The following is a 17948-nucleotide window of genomic DNA, read 5'->3' as shown; positions in this document are numbered from 1 at the left end:
GATCTCGCAACTTGTGAGAGGAAGGAGGGAGCGCCTGGTGTCTTTCCAGATTGAGGTTAGCGCACGGGCCAGTCTCGGTACGTCACCTCTCTCTGTCATCCACTCGCCTCCTCCTGGGCACCGTCGCGACTTCGAGTGTTCGTCTCATCTCAGCAACGATGGGTTGGGCCGAGAAGGGAAACCAAGTCCAAGGCAACCCGACGAGAGCGCACTAACAACGATCACCGAACGCGATATGGAGCTCAGCACCAGATTCAAACTGCCTCTTAGAGACAGTGCGACGGGTGAACGGCTTCACCCAAGTTTTGGGGATGGCGGACGGGCGGCGTCGTTGCTGGTGGGGCGGACAAGTATGACTCCTTCCGTTTCTTTGCGAACGGCGACTTCCACCTCCATCGTCACCTCGAGGAGGGCACGCCTTCGATTCTCACCGCATGTTCGCCCGCCCGTCCGCTTTCTCCTCCAACCCTCTCTCATCATTTTTCACCGGTTATCATTCCACCCACCATTCATTGTTAGCACGCCAGAGCAGAACTTTGCGCAACACGACTCTCTCTTCAACATCTCAAATGGGCGACCAGAGCCTCTCGTTCACCGAGGGCGGCAACCGCTACGTAACCTGGCCGACCGATCTGCTGTCCGTTGAACCGCCGCTCGAAAATGGCATCATTGTCATGGTCGTGAAACTCGAGCAGTCGGAAGCAGATGCGCTCACCGAAGCGTCGCTGAACCGCAAATTGGCCGACTGGATCGCCCTCGATGACGTCCTGATCCCCGCCTTCCTGCACAACATCTTGGTTCTTGTGCCGCAACCAACCTACCTCTACAGATCCCTGAAGACAATATGGGGCTTCGACTGTCATCTCCACTTCCGAAAATTCGACTCTGCCGGAATCGTGACCTTGGGGCCGCATCTCAGTGTCATTGGCCGCTTCTGGCAGATATACAGGCTGTGCGATGACACCCAGGACGCTTTTCTTGTGACACTACGGCCTTCCACACATGGACAGAGACTGTAAGTCTTCCAGAGCGAGCGCTTGCTGCAATCTTGATGTTTAGGTTATCACGAATTCTCATTAGCGTGCTGAGCGCTAATGCATGCCAGGTACAAGAATGTGGCACATGATCATGACGGGTCTTGCCTCTCTGTCGCCGTTGCATCCCGGCTAGCATTCCTTGACGAGAAACGCGACCTAGCGAAGTACCGAGTCGCACTGAAAGACGCATTCGACCTGTGCGATACACGGATATCCTTATGCAGCAAAGCAATCTACTCCCTTTACCCGCCCCAGACATCAAGTGCAGCCGCTATCGCACCGCTCATCGGTCGCGGAATTCAGATTCTCGGTAAAACAAAGCTCAGCGCGTTCCTGGCAAGAGAAGAACCGTCCGAGGCTGTTGACTACCAGACAGCCTGGAATCCGCGAGCAGATGGATATCAGAGTCCAGGAGGTAGTAGTAGCGGAAGCGCTGCTGCGGTAGCGGCGTATGACTGGCTCGATATTGGCATTGGAACGGATAGTGAGTCAAAATTGTTGAAGCGGCGTGGCTTGAGAGGGCCAATGCTGATCATTACGCCACAGCGAACGGTAGTATCCGGAGACCAGCTCAATGCAATGGCGTATTCGGTTTGCGCGTAAGCCGTGGCGTCGTTCCGGCGCATGGGATGTTTTCTGTCTTCCCGTGCGTTATCCATCAGCACTGACTATGACATGAGATGACTGAACTGCCTCAGTACATTCGACGTCCCCGGACTTTTCAGCAGAGACTTCGAGAAAATAGTGGCTTTCGTCGCCGAGACTTATGCACGCGAGCTGCTATCCCCGGATATCCAAGTCAGTGCCTGTCATCTTCAACCATAGTTATACGACGTAAGGCTTACGTGTCCAGGGCCTCCCACGGAAGCTCGTCTACTTAACAGACAATATGCCAACGCAGCACACGGAGCAAAAACAGCTGGTCATGAAACTTGTGGATGATCTACGCGAATATCTCGGCGTGGATGCAGTTGCAGTGAGCCTCCAAAAGCTATGGAAAGATTTACCTCCCGCTCAGGTCCACGGGGAATCTCTCCACGACTTTCTCAAGGAGGTAAGCTGCTCTGCCTAGCTGCAAGGACCTTGACTGACGCTTTCAGGTCGGTGGCAGTACCTACCTGTTCGAGTATTACCACAGGTTCGATAAGTTCCGGCGGAAGTACCGTGAAAAATTTGGGAAGGATCCTTTCGTCGGCCATTTCGTCCAATGGCGCTGGTACGTCTACGCCTCGGCTCCCCTGAGCGGATGTGCCTGAGATTCATCCAGCTGACGTCCCGCGTGTAAAGGCAAATAGGGAAACAGTACACCCACGCACAGCACCAAGAAGGTATGCGGAGAATGAATGTCTACGAAGGATGGTGGCGACACCGCATCCTCGAGGTCGGGAAGAAGAACACGCTCGTCGTTATGATGAGCGAGGAAGTGGCGCCGCGGTATCGAGACGATCCTCCACCGTGTGTTTCTCCTACTCGCAATTAGAGTCCCAGTGTAGGACTGACCGAGGAATGCAGAGACTGTCACGTCCAACCAGCGTGGCATCAATGGTGGGTGTCTCCCATCCTTGGAGCTCCGGAAGTCGTGATACCAAGTGAGTCCTACGCCCAGGATCGAGTATGCGAGCTAACGATGCGTCCAAGTTGGTGACATCCCGTACGAGTCCCGCGTCACGCGTCGCACAGAACGTCTGCCAGTCGCCGCGTCACTGCTCTCGGAACCAGGTGATGCCTATCCCTACCCATCCGAGCTTGCATCGGTACTAATAGTGAACACAGAATCTGATCTCCACTTGCTCGAACTGACGCAGGATTTCCTGAGGAAAAAGCGTCGCCCGCTCGTCGTCTCGGCTGGACGCGATATGGGCATGACCAGCCATGCTGGGCAGAGCGCGGTGGTCCCAACCATGCGAACAGGACGTTAGATATCCTTGCGTATGAAATGCGCATCCATGGTATTACTTGGCTATTATAAGACATAGCTATACACACTTTTGCCAGCCCAGTCCAGTCCCATCCAAACGCCTTCCCTGGGGTATTCTCTGCCTGTGCATGCATTCTTCCTCGTCCTGTCGTCTGTTCTCTATTCTGTCTGATCTCAAGCTCCGCCTCTACCTATGCCAACGCGAACCCAGCAACCAATCCCCCCGCAATCGCCCCCACAATCTCCGGATAGTTCGCATGCGCCACGCCCGTACTTTGCTGCAGCGCCGACGCCGTCGACGATGTCCCGCTCGGCGCAGTCGTCGTAGACGCCGCTGCCGCAGACGAATCTGTCACGTCGGTCCCCGAGGACGCGGCCTCCGCAGCGGTGCTGGAAGCTGTAGTCGTCGTCCGCGGCGAGTGGATCGCGGAGTGGATCGCAGAGTGATCGCCGGGGTAGTCGTCGGTAGCGGTGGCGCCGAAGGTGAGCGCGTTGGACGGGTCGAAGACGGGGATTGTGTAGGTCACTGTGGGAGGACGGCGTGTTAGTATGAGTATACGGAGTAGACTAGTCGATTGATTGATTGATTGAGGGGGTATGTAAGGGAAGGGGCAGAAGACGTACTCCCGTCAAACGTCACCGTGACTATTGAATCTGTCGGGCTGGCGTTCAGGGACTGCACGGTGGTCTGGTGGATGGCGCTGTGCTCGCCTGGGTGGTCGTCTGTCTCGTGCGGGTGCGCGAGCGCGAGGCCTACCAGGAGGAGAAGCAGTGTTGTGGTCTTCATCGTGCTGTGAGTAGGTTCGTGCTCTACCGTGGGCCGTAGTGTTTAGCAACGAAGATCAAATGCGCAAGCACCGACGCTTCTTATTAACACGATGCTTCTTTTCTGCGGCGCGCGTCAGCGCGCCCGGTGGCGCCCAGTCATGATGCGCAGCTGGCTGGAAGGAAAGCGAAGGGCGGTTTTTGGGTCAGTTCATCACGAGCCTAGCCCCCCGGGCAATCTGTTTGGGGGTCTCGTGTTCGAAAAGGGGTACGCGCGGTTGTGACGCCCTCGCCTCCTCAGTTAAGAGAGGCGAAGCGAGACGAAAGGAAATGATGCGCTAGATGGGGAAAGCTTGGACAGAGCGCGGTTGAGTTACACTTTGACCTTTCGTGCAGGGAGGCCGATCACCATGGGGAATTAGAGGATGCAGATGCGGGAGATGAGATGAGTGTTTCGGTTCGGTTCGTCAGGGGGAAGGTGGACGGGGATGTGATTCGCCGACGAAGCGCTGCAGGCGCTGAAACGAAGGGGCTTGGCGAAACACGCAAGCGACGACGACGACCGTGCGTCGTGGTCTGAGCCGCAACTTCGAAACAGGATCGTGGAATAGGGTTGCGTGCTGTGGAGTGATGGTTGTGTAATGGAATTTTGTGAGAGGACGCGTGGGAGAAGGGAATGGGGATGAGAGGATCGCGGGGAGGTGGCCAGGGTGGAATGCGTACGTATATGCACACCGTCATCCTGGGCTGCGCCATGACCTGGGCGGTGATGGGATCGGGAGAGGTTTGGGCGGGAGTTGTTGGAAAGTAGGAAGGTAGTAGAGATGTGTGTATCCGGGGGTGAGATTTATGTTGCTGACTGCGAAATGCCGACGCTTAGCTGCCGGGAAAGAGGTGGAGACGTGGAAGCATGCGGTCAATGTTGTCTGAGACATGCTTGACTTGGATGGGGTAGGCGCGAAGATAGTCGCGGACATGTTGGTCTTGCAATGCCAGTATTCCTGGGCATGGATCGAAGGACGACAAGGTTCTATCTATTTCGGCAAGGGAGCTGCTCGTACGCTCTCGTCGCTTGGGATGGGAATTACTTGGAAGCGGTATGAAGAGCTAGGACCTTGATCTTATCTTGTCTTTGAATGTCTTTCGGCTGATTCAAGAGCGGGGAGGCCAGAGTGAAGACATTCAATTGTGCTAGAGCTTTCCAGGATTCTGTCTCTGGTAGCAAACGCCTGACTGTCTCAGAACGGCATGCTGCTTGTTATTTATACCGCCCTGGTAAGACCGCACACCATGCTTCAGGACAGAGGACAACCACTGCTCGACGACTACAATATGGCGGCGAACGCGTTGGCCCTACCAGCGCACGTCGGGACCATCCATGGACAGGGCTTGATTGCCCAGCATGATATTCCGCTAGGAACCCAAATTTTGGAGGAGAATCCGCTGGTGGTTTGCTACACCGGGTTCGACCCATGTTCAATGGGCGCCCAACAATGGTGCAAGCTTCTATAGGCGTGAACGCGGACACCATTCCAACCAGTTGAATAACGCATACCATAGCGCTCCACACGCGGATCCGAACATTTTCGACACGCTTCATGGTGCCATCCATGGTGCCACCGCTGGTACTCCGCGACAAGAAGTCATCCAGCGCTTTGTGCATAATGCTTTCGACTTCCGGTCTGCCAATCACAGGATCTACGTCGTCGTCTATGACAGCGTAAGTCGGATAAACCACTCATGCATCCCCAATGCGTACTTGGAGATTCTATCAGCAAGTGGCAATCCTGCCCACCAGCAAGGTCAGGCTAGGCTCATCGCCAGCCAGCCCATTCGCAACGGGGCGGAGATATTCGTTAATTACATCACGAACGATTGGCTCAATGACGGAGCTACCCGCCGCCAAGTGCTCCAGACTAATTGGGGATTCGCCTGCACTTGCACAGCTTGCCAACCTACGAATCCTCTACAGGTCGGGATGGACGACCAGAGACGAGCGCTTGCGCGGACCCACCAAGCGTCCCTGATCGGAGGGCCTGCTCCCGCGAACGCTACTGAACTGAGCCAACGAATATCTGATCTGGACCACTACATCCGGCTGCTCCGGACACTAGGCAAATTGGACGGTGACCTCTCCCGGGCGTAAGTGGACCCTTCTTCTTTTTCCCTTGTCACTAACGCACCCTGTCTCTCTCTAAGGATGATAATAACCACAATACGCAGATGCATAGAAAAAGCGACTTACACCTTCTCACAGCCAGACTATAGAACAGTAATGTGGTATTTGGGATGTTACGACGCTCACGGAGTGATCAAATGGAAAGCATAGGTTCAAGTAAGACTTCGAGAAAGTTGCCGCCGTACTAGGATGCACTGTCTGAAGATCCACGCCTCACAGCGAGCGTGAACACGGAAGAGTAAGAACATAGCTATTCGACCCTCCATAATGCCTCTTAGAAACACTAATCCTAATAGCTAACACACCAGAACATGATATTTTCCAGCAGGCTTAGCACCCACCCGTACCAGAGCTCGCCGATCCTTCAGTTCCCCCTGATCGAGTGCTTTCCGATTCCATTGCCCGTTTCGAACCGGACAGCAGAACTCATGCATGGCAATGACTAAGCACGAGGCGGCTTGGAGTCTTCAGTTCGATCGGTTGTCCTTTTCTAGGTACAGTGTCAGCCGACGTAAGCGGATTGAGATCCCGCATAGCTTACCGCAATAACCAGTAACTTCTGGCTCTGCCACAGTAACAAGACGTTGACGAGGACATTGGTGACGTTGATAACCAAGTCGCAGATAGCGTCGGGAGAGAGGGCGGACGACATGTTGGCTTTACGAAACGGGCGTAGCAGGCTTTTGTGTGGACTTCTGGGTTTGGGCGGAATTGAGATGTGCGATGCATCCCTTCTAGCTGAGAGATGCGAGTTTATATGCCCGTGCCAGTGGTACTTTTGTCGGGGCGTGAGGAGCGGTCCTTTTGCTCCTCTGTTGCTCCAGTCAGTTCCATACACTTTACCGACGAATGCGTGGGAGGTCATTTTGCTGCTTCCTCGCGATCCTACTCGACCGATCGACCAATCAGGCGGTGGTCCTTTTGCAACTAGACCAGATGTAAGCTACGCCAAGGCTAGGGGGACCAAGAGCGGCGAAGGTGGGGCCCGTCTCGCTCGGTGTCGACCAATCGGATGGCAGGCGCAGATCATCTTGGCGGTCCTTTTGTCAACTTCAGGCTCTCTTGCAGCCTCGTCCACTTCCACCGACAGGCATAAACCCACCCCGTTCGCGAAATGTCGCTCAGCTCTGAAACCTTCATCGCTCACGTTGCTTTGAACTGCCATCATGGGCAAAGACGCTGCCCGGGCACCAGAGCACCCGCCGCATGTGTGGGAAGCTCAACGGCGACGCTTCACTCAGCTGTACAAGGGCGAGAAGAGGAAGTTGGTGGAAGTGCAGAGGATCATGCAGGATGAACATGGCTTCTATGCAACGTAAGTAGCACTGACATATAAGAGCCATTCTCGCTAATGCCACGTCAAGGGAAAGGCAGTACAAGCGAAAGATTAAGCAATGGAACCTTGAGAAGCACGCAAAGGCTGTCGAGAAAAGCCACGCACTGGTGACTTTGAAAGAAATGGATGCCAAACTGGATTTGGGCTGCGTTTACAAGCTCAACGGCAAGAACATAGCTGCTCACAAGCTGCGACGATTTGCGAGATCCCATGGCCTTGAAGCACCCAGGATTGGTAAGGGGTACTCCATCAGCTGGGCCTTGATAAGTTTACTCACTACATGCAGTTCGGAAAAACATGAGCAATAAACGTCGCGCTACCGAATCTCGCTCAAGAGACATAACCACCAGCTTGGCTTTCTTGCTGGACAATGCCCCTGGCAGTAAGGAAGTGCGGTTCGTTGACTTACACGAGCTATTTGCCTCAGTGAGCAACATCTCCAAAAGCAAAGTCTCATGTAGCTAAGGTGCATCTGCAGGTTATATGCTTCCTATGGTTCGAATCGACGGAATCTATCACCTCCCTTTCTCGTCCCTTATCAGCTGAATCAGTTCCCACGAGCGGCTTTCGAGAATGGACGAGGATTGTTCTAAAGACGACACAACTGCCCCCAAATGATGTCATACTAGCCATGCTGTACATTCATCGATTGAAACAGGTCAATCCGAACGTCATCGGTAAACCGGGGAGCGAGTACAGGCTCGCTACTGTAGCTTTGATGCTAGCAAACAAGTGTACGTCTTCGAGACCCTCGGAAACATTCCGTACTGATCGAGCTACTCCTTAGTCCTTGATGACAGTACGTACACGAACAAGACTTGGGCGGATGTCACTGGCATATCAGTCGGAGAGGTGCACATCATGGAAGTCGAGTTTCTCTCGAATATGCGCTACTCGCTTATGGCGTCGTCATTACAGTGGGATTCCTGGAACAAGCAGCTCGGGAAGCTCCAGGAATTCCTTCATCAAACGCCAGCAGAACCCGCTCGAATCCATGAGTCCCCAGATGTTCCCCGGAGCGAGCAGCAAAGAGATCCACCTCGAATAGTCGAGCTTCCTGACGTGCCTCGAAACAACCGACACATGAGAACGTGTCCCATCATCGAACTTCTGGACGGATCTGACGACGATCAGCGGGCAGCCCTACCTGGTTCTACGGAACCAGCGGCAGACACCATACAGCACACCGAGATACCCTATGTTCAGCCAAGTAGTCATCAAAGCGATCTAGACATCGAGATGTCCGCCTCCAACGAGCCCCAGCCTCTTGGGACAAAGCTTGGAGCCGGCTTGGCTACGCGGGATCCTATGGGTCGTCGATCCGAACTGTTACACCCCGTAGAGATAGCCGCATTACATGCCGAGCGACAGACCACGCGCGACCTCCTACCAAGCCCCTCCACATCCCCGAAGGCGTTCCAACTAGCCAGTTTAGACCTAGACCACGACATCCTACCAATGCCCGACGACACCCAAGACATGGACGGCATCATAACAGCACCCAACACCGAAGCTCTCGACTACATAGACGACCCGCTATCGAAATTCCTAGCGTCGTCGCCGCCCTTCCCATTAACCCTGACCATGGAGCTACCGCCGCCCCTGCCAAATCTCGACGACGCCCTCCTCCTCCTCTGGACCGCCCAGGGCTCCGACGAGCTCCAAGAAGGCCCCATTCCGGATCTCGACGATTATCTTGATTTGTCTTTGTGGGAGGAGGGTTGGAGCTCGAATGGGCTGGCCTGGGAGTCGGTGTCGTTGGTGGAGGCTCCCGGCGCGAGCAGGGTATCCGCGGAACGAGGTGCAGAACACGATGGTGGAGATCTGTTGAGAGTCACCGACGCAGACGCTTGCGACGAAGGAGGCTCGATGGAAGTAGACGGCAAGGAAGGTATTCGGTCGGACTAAAGGCTTCGCGTACAGTGCACAAGTGTCATACGCGTGCCGAAAGATGAGTCGACGAAGAATAGGCGAAGAGGATCACAGACGCTTGTTGGTCCGACAGTTTGTTGTAAGGATGGGCGCCGTGCGAAATCGGACAGAGGCTGCTTAGACGCTGGGAGAGCGGCCCTTCTATGTTCTGTGAAACACTAAACGACGAATTATGCGCCTACATGAGTCTCGTGAAAGAGAGAAGGATAAAGAGAAAGCCCTCGCGCTAAGGCTCGCACCCCAATTTCCCAGCAGCCAAAGACTACTCCGTTCGCATTGTAATCAGGAATCCTCCCACCGCTCATATCCGCGCACCTTGAGCCACGAGTGGAGTTAGTTTGCTTTTAAGCTATCGCTTGAGTCAAAGAAAGCATTGATAGAAACGTGCGAGCGAGCGAGGAATTATATGGCATCGACCTTGGAGCAGGGAAAACTCGCGGGTGGAGAGCAACCTTGGAAACGTCGGAATGAAGCCTCGCGCTAATCCTCGTGCGGAAAGACTGCCTCAGGAACCATGAAACACAAGAGGGCAGATCTTGAGACATCCTCAGGCATTAGCGTGACGCTTTCACTCCAGCTAGGCACTCCACCGTGACTGAATTCATTGCCGCATGGAGCCTCGACGCCTGATTTACGGCAGCCGAAATGATGTTGCCTACAGCATGGCAATACTGAATGATTTCCCAAGTCGCGAATGTCTCGCTCGTATGCTTGCAAAAAGGTCAAGCGCCGCAGGATCTTAGAAGAGACTGGATATCGGCGTAAGGCTCGGTCGAAGGTACTACGCCAGGTCGTCAGCGTCGGATACCGTATAGTGCGTGATGCTCTATTGGACTTCGGTGCAGCCATCGCAATGGATTTCCAAGCCTTTGTTGCATACCTTTTACCGAGAGATCTGTGAAATCTCGCAATTTGCATGCTAGCATCGGCCTCGTTGCTAACATGGTTTGCGTCGGTGCTAGCCAACGGCAAAAATGTCTCGGCAGAAGAACAAACAAGGTTTTTATTTGAGCAGCGTGGGAATATTGATCAACTAAGTGGAACAAACGATCCATATGAAAACTAACTAATGTGCGGTACGTAGGCCACCCATGTCGATATCAACGCGTCATGGGGTAAGAAATACAGGGACCGGAAGCTTTCCATGATAAGAAACACTCGTGCCGACAGGTAAAACGGCGCAAATATATATGTGCTCAGTCTTGAAAGTTTATCAGTGGTGCCGAGAACGAGGCTTTCTAAAAGAACGAGTAGAGCACAAACGGAAGGTATAACGGCTACTAGTATGGCTGCTGTCCTCCAAAGCACTTGTTCTGCTGCAGTGGGAAACTCGATGTTCCATGCGAAGAGATGAATTCCCCCAAACAAAGTGGTGGAAAGAATGCTAATGAGTACGATGAGCCGGTCGATGTGCTTTGATTCAAATCGACCTTCGATAACTTGATGCACACAGCTCTGTGGCATGTAATAGTGTCGACTTCGCAGAAAGATGGTGGGCGCAGCTTCGGCAATAGCATTGAATGCTGCGGATGAGATGACGGCGTCCGTGTCGAGGTAGATGGGGACAGCCACATCCTTAGATTTGTTCCATTCTATCATATAGATGATAATGGCACAAGAGGAGAAGGCCAGGGTGCTGAACTCGAGGGCAGAGGAGGGGAGGTGTCCAACATACCGAACGAGGAGCTGAACGATGAGCCAACCAACTTGAATCACCGCTAGTGACCGCACCAGGCCGTCAGTTTTACTCTTGTCTTGGATCTCTTCTAATCGGATACATGGGAGCCTTTGAATCACCCTATGCTCTCTTGCTAGGGCAAGCTGCTTGGAGTCCAAAACCCAAATATTTCCATGTAGCGGCGCGAGATGGTTGGCTTGGGTAGTTCCGGGCTTGTCTGCGGGACGAATGTATTCGGCGGCGAGCCTCATATGTCGATGGAACGGCGTCCATGGAATCTCTCCCAAGCCCTGGAGGTGTAGCCTTTGGCTCTCTTGAAAGTCCCGTAAGAATTTTGGGAAGCCGTCAGATTGCGACGGCGTTCTAGATATATCGTCGGTGTCAACTGCTTCCTCAACATGTTCTGTGAATCTGGCTTCTTTGGGTTCTGATTGCTGATCGTGTTTCTTCGGACCGCCGATAGGTGCCTCAGCAGATATGTGGTCTGTGGATTCATTTCGTCGCCGATCCGATAGCTCATCGTGTTCCGTGAGATCACCGATAGGTGCTTCGGAAGATATATGATCGACGGGCTCGTCTTTCTGCCGGTCCGGCTTGTCTCCCTCACCACGTATCGAGTTTCGTGTCGAGCTGTGTTCCGAGAAGCGTAACGCCACTCCTCCCATGTCTGCTTGAATCGTATGTGTTTTTGACCAGGGGACCCCATCGTCTGCGGCCAGCTTCTGTAGAGTACGGTTGTTTTCGATAGCAGCAAACAGATTCGAGGCACCGATGGCGAGGAGGTATTCTGGGAACATGAGCATGATGCCCATCCAGCTTAACTTTCGTTGCAAGAGATATAGATGTTTGCGGATGATTTGGCGCTTGGACTTTGCTTGGATATCCGGAGGTACTGTTAGGTGCAGAACCGACCAGGTCGAAAGAATGATGATGCTCGTACAGCTCCAGACGATATCCAGCGTCGAACGGATGTTTGGGTTATTGATGAACCCGGCTGGTTCGGTTCGAGGAAAGGTACAGTTTGGCTGAAAGCTGCGCATGATCTCAGTCTTTATGGAAGGATTGTACAAGACAGAGGCAAATTCTTGATGGCACCTGAGAAGCAAGGCTCAGTCCACCACGACCCACTCCATATGTATTGTGCCCCGGGTAACGCCGTGGGGTTGAGCCGCACAACGTAACCCTCCAGCCCGTGGGGCTTGCAGACCCTTTCTTTTGCCTTCTGATAGTGTTGCTGGGGTTAATCTCTATAGGCCAGATGTTTCACCGCGGGGCTATACGATATATGCTGCAGAACGCCACCGTCCTTCAAGTGTCGAGTCGAGATGCAACCACCTTCAACTCATCCCGCTGCCACGTCCATGAGAGGGAACTATTGGTCACGCGAAATGCCTCTTGCACAGTAAGATAACGGAACGTCGGCATCAACGTATCTTAACAGATACTTCCAAAATTCTTGGCAACCGAAGATTTACTTCAAAACTTATTAATAGTAAGTTCCGGACAGCCACGTAACAGGGGAAGGAAGCTTCGATGCCATGTAGCTTTCATCACCACAAAGATACACCACCTTCCCCCGATCCGCGATATGTATACTATGACCCCAAGAGAGCCCAGCCGGAGATGCGGGAGTGCAGAGGGGTAAGCAAATTGGTCATTCAGCCTTCCTAGACCTCGACAAGTAGAGAGTCTGCGGAGATATTGCCTAGACTAAAGGCGCTGTTGACCGAGAAGCTTGTAACGTAACCTCTAGCTCGCAATTCGTCGATCACTGCTTGTGTCACCGTCTTTGCTTGGTGAGAGCCAGTTTCCCAATTCACAGGCTTTTAGTGACGCGGAGATATCCGCACCAAGAGACGGCACAGCTCAGTTTTCATGCCGCTGCTCATTAGTAGTGGTGTACGCTAGTGCACGTGCATGCAGGAGGGCCACAAGGCTGAGGCAGAGGGCGGCAACGGGCGTGAATCATTTGCGCACGACGGCGCCCCCAAATTAACTCTTCCAAGTATATTCCTCCAATTGGTCTGCGGTGCACCGGCAGGTTCCATGCACCCTGCAGTGTAGCGAACAAGGTATCGGTAATCGAGATCATCATTTTAGCTTCCGTTTGCTAAGGGGAGTTCCCGCTCCCCTCCCGCTTGCCTACCTCGGGTAGAAGAGAAAAACATTATTACTCCTTTGACAGCGACATTTCAACTCCAAAATCCCGTGGAAGCTGCAAAATCAGTTTCTGGATGGCGTGCTAGTGCTTGGCACTCAATTCAGACTCGTCTCCATCCATTTCGCCCTCCTTCCTCGATTAGTCGGTACTGCCTTCAGGGACCGGAAGATCCTTCGCCTCTCGCACCGCGATTATGGAGGTAAACACTACCTTCACGATGCCCTCTTCCTCTACCCATGCGGCAGCCATGGCTACTGAGTTTCTAAGCGGAATGGCTGCTCGGTTCATATGTGGAGCTAGTGTCTGGAAAGTTATCCTGACTATGCTCTTGGGGGCCGTCATTTATGACCAATGTGAGTACTTAGCATTTCCATTCCGCCCAGGCACAGAGAGGCGGTATCGATTTTCTCGTCAAGCCCACTATCAGAGAGTGTATCACGAGCATTTTTGGAATGCTATCTAGTGCAGCGCAGCTAAGAGACCTTCGAAAATTTCAATCCGCCATGAGAGAGCGATAACTGACATCCTTCCGCAGACCAATATATTTCCCGCAAAGGATCCATCGCCGGCCCTATGTTCAAAGTACCCTTCATCGGCCCATTCTTGGAATCTGTCGACCCCAAGTTCCGCGAGTATCAGGCGAAGTGGAATAGCGGAGCTTTGAGCTGCGTTTCAGTTTTCCATAAGTATGGACAGAGGACCCCATCTGCGTTATGTCAACATTTTATATCGACAGGAATCTGGCTGACGCTCTGTGTTTCGCTTGGTCCAGATTCGTTGTTATTGCCTCAACCAGGGATATGGCACGCAAGGTTTTCAATGCGCCGGCATTTGTGAAGCCATGCGTTGTTGACGCCGCCTATAAGCTGCTTCGACCGACAAACTGGGTATTCCTCGATGGAAAGGCTCATGTCGACTACCGGAAAGGCCTGAATGGACTGTTCACGAGAAAAGCGTTAGAGATTTATCTCCCCGGCCTAGAGGAGGTGCACTTGAAATACTTCGAGACCTTCCTCAATACCACGAAGCGGAACGGTGGCCCTGTTCCATTCATGCCCCATTTCCGAGAGCTCATGTGTGCTGTATCCTGCCGGACTTTCGTGGGCAGGTACATGCCCGAGGAAACCGTGAAGAAGATCGCGGACGATTATTATAACATCACTGCCGCTCTGGAGCTGGTCAACTTTCCGATCATCGTTCCGTTTACGCGCACTTGGTATGGCAAGAAGTGTGCAGGTATGTAGCTCCTGGTCCCAATTCTAAGGCATTTGCTAATAGTACCCTCTCGCTTGTTTAGATATGGTCCTTGAAGAATTCACTAAATGCGCAGCTAAGGCTAAAATCAACATGCGTGCTGGCGGAAAGGTTGAATGCATTGTAGATGCATGGATAACGAGCATGATGGCTTCAGAAGAATACCGCAAGAAAGTCGCAGATGGCATTGAGGTGCCTCAGCAGGAGAGACCTGACATGCTGATTCGTTGGTTTAGTGACATCGAGATTAGCATGACGGTTTTCACGTTCTTATTCGCCTCCCAAGACGCCTCCAGCAGTGCTTGCACATGGCTCTTCCAGCTCATGGCTGACCGCTCGGAGATCCTTGATAGGGTTCGGGAAGAGAACTTGAGCATTCGTCGTGGAGACCGAGACATGCCCCTGACCTTGGATATGATGGATGACCTGGTTTATACTCGCGCTGTGGTCAAGGAGACTTTGAGGTATCGTCCACCTGTCATCATGGTCCCTTATATTGCGAAGAAGGATTTTCCTATCAGCGAAAATTACACTATCCCAAAAGGTATGTATTTCCCAATGCCGCTTCCGTTATTGTGCATCTTGGGTTCGAAACGTATTGACCTTTGCTCACGTAGGCTCCATGGTCTGTCCGGCCACCTATCCTTCTCTCCACGACCCCGATGCGTACCCTAGCCCCGACACATATGATCCAGATAGATGGATTACCGGAAATGCGGAGGAGCAGGGCAAGAACTGGCTCGTCTTCGGGACTGGGCCACATTACTGCATCGGTCAGAATTATGTTATTCTGAATCTTATGGCTTTGGTAGGGAAAGCTAGTATGAAGCTGAAGTGGACACATCATGCCACCACTGAGAGTGAAGACATCAAACTCTTTGCCACCATCTTCCCTCGAGATGACTGCTTCCTAGCATTTGAGAGGAGGGATTAGAGTGGTAGAAGGGTAATCGCGTCTTGGAAGGGAGGACTTGGTAATAGCTATCATAATCTTGAGGACTTTTCTGGACAAATAGCCCCAAACCCACCCCACTCCTACGCTGATCTCGCGACTCCGTAGCACTTGCCGTTATGACTTCGCGTCCCTGCGCTCCCATTGCAGGCCTACCTAGATGGTTATCCGCTTTCCTCGTCAGCATGCGTATTGTTTCCAATCAGACCACATCATCGTGAAGAGCCATAGACAGAAGCGGCCAAGCAAGAAGTAGAGACAGGCTTCAGGCGGCCTCGACTATTGTGTCGTGGTGAGAAGGAAGCGAAGAATACAAACCGCGGAGCGAACAGGTGATTTGAATCACGATTGAAGTGATGATATTTTCGATCGTGACTGTAGTCGGGGCCAAGGATGGTGCGGCTTTCTGAGCATGGGCGTGTTGCGAGTGTATATGATACTCGGAGTCAGACTTCTGCTAAAAGGGTAAAGCGCAGCAGGGTCCTGGTAAGTCAACAGCGAATGTCCCATTCATACATTTTGCCTTCTGTCGACGCCTCCAAACGCTAGAAGCGCTCCAGTACGCCATGCCAGAAATGCTAAAGAACATCAAAACAACCTTCCATCTTCCCTTCGTGCCAAAAGCCATGCAACACAACAACCTCATCTGGCCCTTCCTCCTTAATAAAACCGAATCCACGGTCCATCAAACGCCTTATTCCACGTAATCTTCGTCTTATCGCCCGTAGGCGCAACCTCAAACCCCTTCGTCTGGCCCGCCGGGCACGAGAACGTAAACGTGCCCCACTGCTTCTCGGCGTCGGCCATGCTCATAGCCTTCATCCTGCCGAGCTGGGTGTCGCGGTAGTTGCTGCCGGGCCCGCTGTGCGTGGCGGGCTGGCTGCTCCTAAAGACATCGAAGAAGGGCGTGTCGAGGATGACATAGTTGCCCTTGTCGGTGAGCTCGAACATGAACTCGCAGGTCTTGCCGTTGGAGGCCCAGGGGAAGTCGAAGGTCATGAGCGTGGAGATGTCGTGGCCAGCGGGCAGCGGCTCGGGCTGGCCGCGCGAGATCAGACCGCTGGAGACGTCGTATTCGATTAGGCCGGCGCCGGTGTTGTGCCAGAGGGAGATCGTTGTGGGGGTTATGGTTTGGCCGATGGGGATCGCGGAGGCGATGCCCAAGATTGAAGTTAGGAGTGCGGCGGTGGTCTTCATGTTGGAGGGTATGCGGAGCTGGTGTGGAGTTTGAATCGAATCCGAAGTATAGTAGGAGCCAAATGACTTATCTAGCTAGATGCTAAGGTGTTGATGTGGAATATTGGGGGATGATGTGAGGATATATATATTAGTGTCGAAGCTGCGAAGGGAAGTGTAACGGTACTCTGGACCTACTTCAGTCACCTAACAATAGCTCACGATACTACATCGTGAGCTGCGCCGGCCTAGCGGTGAGGCTCTCGTGTGGCTGGTGGTTCTTCCGCCTTACCTCTCCTGGATTCCGAGGCATGGCGAGTATCCTGAGTAGATGCAGGGCTGAGAGGCAGTGGCGGTATGCGCAGCAGGGGCAGTGTAGAGATGTAGTTTAGTAGAGGAGTAAGGCACCAATAGGAATGGTGCGCGTGCTCAAAGAGACCGTGAGGTGATGTTCGTGCCAAGCATTGCAGGGTAGGGTGACATCACGGAGTCGGTGTGGATGAGAGCACATTCCACCCAACTTCACATGACGGCTGAAGAATACGAATGGCCCGCATATAGTGTGGCGTCTCTACCGCAGCCATGCTATTGCGCCATCAGCCCTTCACTTTTGCCGCCTTTCACGATAGATTTCGCATGCATCCTTCTGAATCGGCGCGCGATCTAACGTTCTCGGTATCGGCAGTGCAGGCGCTTTGGCGCTGAAAGATATCTGTGTAATATGGCATCTGGTAGTGCATGTTAGCAGCGTTGAGCCGATCCCCTGAAGTTGCAGTTCTTAGTCGGCTTCACCTCGTTATAATGAAGATAGTAGTTAGTAACATCTAAAGTATTCTATAAGAGAGGTAGAAGATAGAATTACCGGACTATGTAATAAAGAAGTAGTAGTACAATTGAAAGCAGTATTGCTAGGAAGTCTCTGCTGTGGCAATCATGCATACGCGCCTTGTATTGGCTATCCTTCCTGCGGCGTATAAGGGAACGCGCTTGCGCCTTTATGCCTGTGATGAATCTGCGGATGAATGGCAAGTCGATTAACGTAGCGATGCCAAAAGCCGTGATCCCGGAGATGGCCATAGAGTTCAGATGTTCTGTCGTGCCGGCCTCAACCAATAAATTTTCTTGGACAGCAGGAAGCTCATCGCTTAGAACAGCATGATGCAATGCAGGATGACGCCGGTAGTGGCTTGGCTCAACGCTTGTCCCAGCCTCTTTGAGCAGAGAGACCGTCTCCGCAGCTCTCCCACTTTCGAGTGCGTAGTGTAGAGCTGTGCGACCCCGTTTATCTCGATACTGGGCACTGTCTCGCTCGCACGAAAGTATGAACTTTACTAGGCCCGTATTTCCCCTTTGCGCGGCGAGGTGCAGCATGCTTCTCCCTTCGGAGTCGACTCCGTGTGATGGAACTTGCCCTTTTGTGTAGTAGGCCTGGAATAATTCGAGCGAAGTCTTACTAGACCATGCCATATAATGAAGCAGTGTCATGCCGCGATTATCGCGGGCCGATACCGTGTTTCATCAGCTGGCGCACGTCCCCACCCGGCGCACAGTTTCTAGAAA

General features: G+C 52.9%; 7 protein-coding genes across 7 annotated transcripts; 5 read left to right on the top strand and 2 right to left on the bottom strand.

The window, feature by feature from the left end:
- Window positions 1-117: 117 nt before the first annotated feature.
- BU26DRAFT_255534 (amidase signature enzyme) lies at window positions 118-3354 on the top strand. The gene is made up of 10 exons (XM_033821189.1): window positions 118-1015; window positions 1106-1521; window positions 1584-1683; window positions 1736-1835; window positions 1891-2091; window positions 2138-2253; window positions 2325-2492; window positions 2550-2626; window positions 2676-2756; window positions 2811-3354. Exons 1-10 carry the CDS (start codon window positions 435-437, stop codon window positions 2954-2956), a joined length of 1986 nt encoding a protein of 661 aa, XP_033687336.1. The 5' UTR covers window positions 118-434; the 3' UTR covers window positions 2957-3354.
- BU26DRAFT_255580 (uncharacterized protein) lies at window positions 2715-3568 on the top strand. Its single transcript, XM_033821190.1, has 2 exons — window positions 2715-2756; window positions 2811-3568. The coding sequence occupies exon 2, from the start codon at window positions 3084-3086 to the stop codon at window positions 3501-3503; it is 420 nt and encodes a 139-aa protein (XP_033687335.1). The 5' UTR covers window positions 2715-2756; window positions 2811-3083; the 3' UTR covers window positions 3504-3568.
- Window positions 3569-5010: 1442 nt separating this feature from the next.
- BU26DRAFT_562078 (SET domain-containing protein) lies at window positions 5011-5866 on the top strand (the record flags this gene model as incomplete). The annotated part of the gene is made up of 2 exons (XM_033832990.1): window positions 5011-5216; window positions 5281-5866. 2 exons carry the CDS (start codon window positions 5011-5013, stop codon window positions 5864-5866), a joined length of 792 nt encoding a protein of 263 aa, XP_033687334.1.
- A 1199-nt stretch (window positions 5867-7065) lies between these two features.
- Window positions 7066-9143, top strand: BU26DRAFT_562076 (uncharacterized protein; the record flags this gene model as incomplete). Its single annotated transcript, XM_033832989.1, has 5 exons — window positions 7066-7214; window positions 7264-7469; window positions 7522-7661; window positions 7714-7969; window positions 8023-9143. The coding sequence occupies 5 exons, from the start codon at window positions 7066-7068 to the stop codon at window positions 9141-9143; spliced, it is 1872 nt and encodes a 623-aa protein (XP_033687333.1).
- A 1086-nt stretch (window positions 9144-10229) lies between these two features.
- BU26DRAFT_420876 (uncharacterized protein) lies at window positions 10230-11885 on the bottom strand (the record flags this gene model as incomplete). The annotated part of the gene is made up of 3 exons (XM_033823380.1): window positions 10230-10580; window positions 10617-11237; window positions 11415-11885. The coding sequence occupies 3 exons, from the start codon at window positions 11883-11885 to the stop codon at window positions 10230-10232; spliced, it is 1443 nt and encodes a 480-aa protein (XP_033687332.1).
- A 1392-nt stretch (window positions 11886-13277) lies between these two features.
- BU26DRAFT_529468 (sterol C-22 desaturase) lies at window positions 13278-15194 on the top strand (the record flags this gene model as incomplete). The annotated part of the gene is made up of 5 exons (XM_033830901.1): window positions 13278-13359; window positions 13542-13692; window positions 13779-14242; window positions 14304-14804; window positions 14878-15194. 5 exons carry the CDS (start codon window positions 13278-13280, stop codon window positions 15192-15194), a joined length of 1515 nt encoding a protein of 504 aa, XP_033687331.1.
- Window positions 15195-15584: 390 nt separating this feature from the next.
- BU26DRAFT_516990 (uncharacterized protein) lies at window positions 15585-16788 on the bottom strand. Its single transcript, XM_033828462.1, has 3 exons — window positions 16589-16788; window positions 16481-16524; window positions 15585-16430 (listed from the first exon to the last, which is right to left on the bottom strand). The coding sequence occupies exon 3, from the start codon at window positions 16407-16409 to the stop codon at window positions 15873-15875; it is 537 nt and encodes a 178-aa protein (XP_033687330.1). The 5' UTR covers window positions 16410-16430; window positions 16481-16524; window positions 16589-16788; the 3' UTR covers window positions 15585-15872.
- Between the last annotated feature and the right edge of the window lie 1160 nt (window positions 16789-17948).

Source organism: Trematosphaeria pertusa (assembly GCF_010094035.1).
Source record: "Trematosphaeria pertusa strain CBS 122368 unplaced genomic scaffold BU26scaffold_4, whole genome shotgun sequence".
NCBI lineage: Eukaryota > Fungi > Ascomycota > Dothideomycetes > Pleosporales > Trematosphaeriaceae > Trematosphaeria > Trematosphaeria pertusa.
Note: the sequence above shows the minus strand (reverse complement) of the source record. Positions and strands in the feature narration are given on the sequence as shown.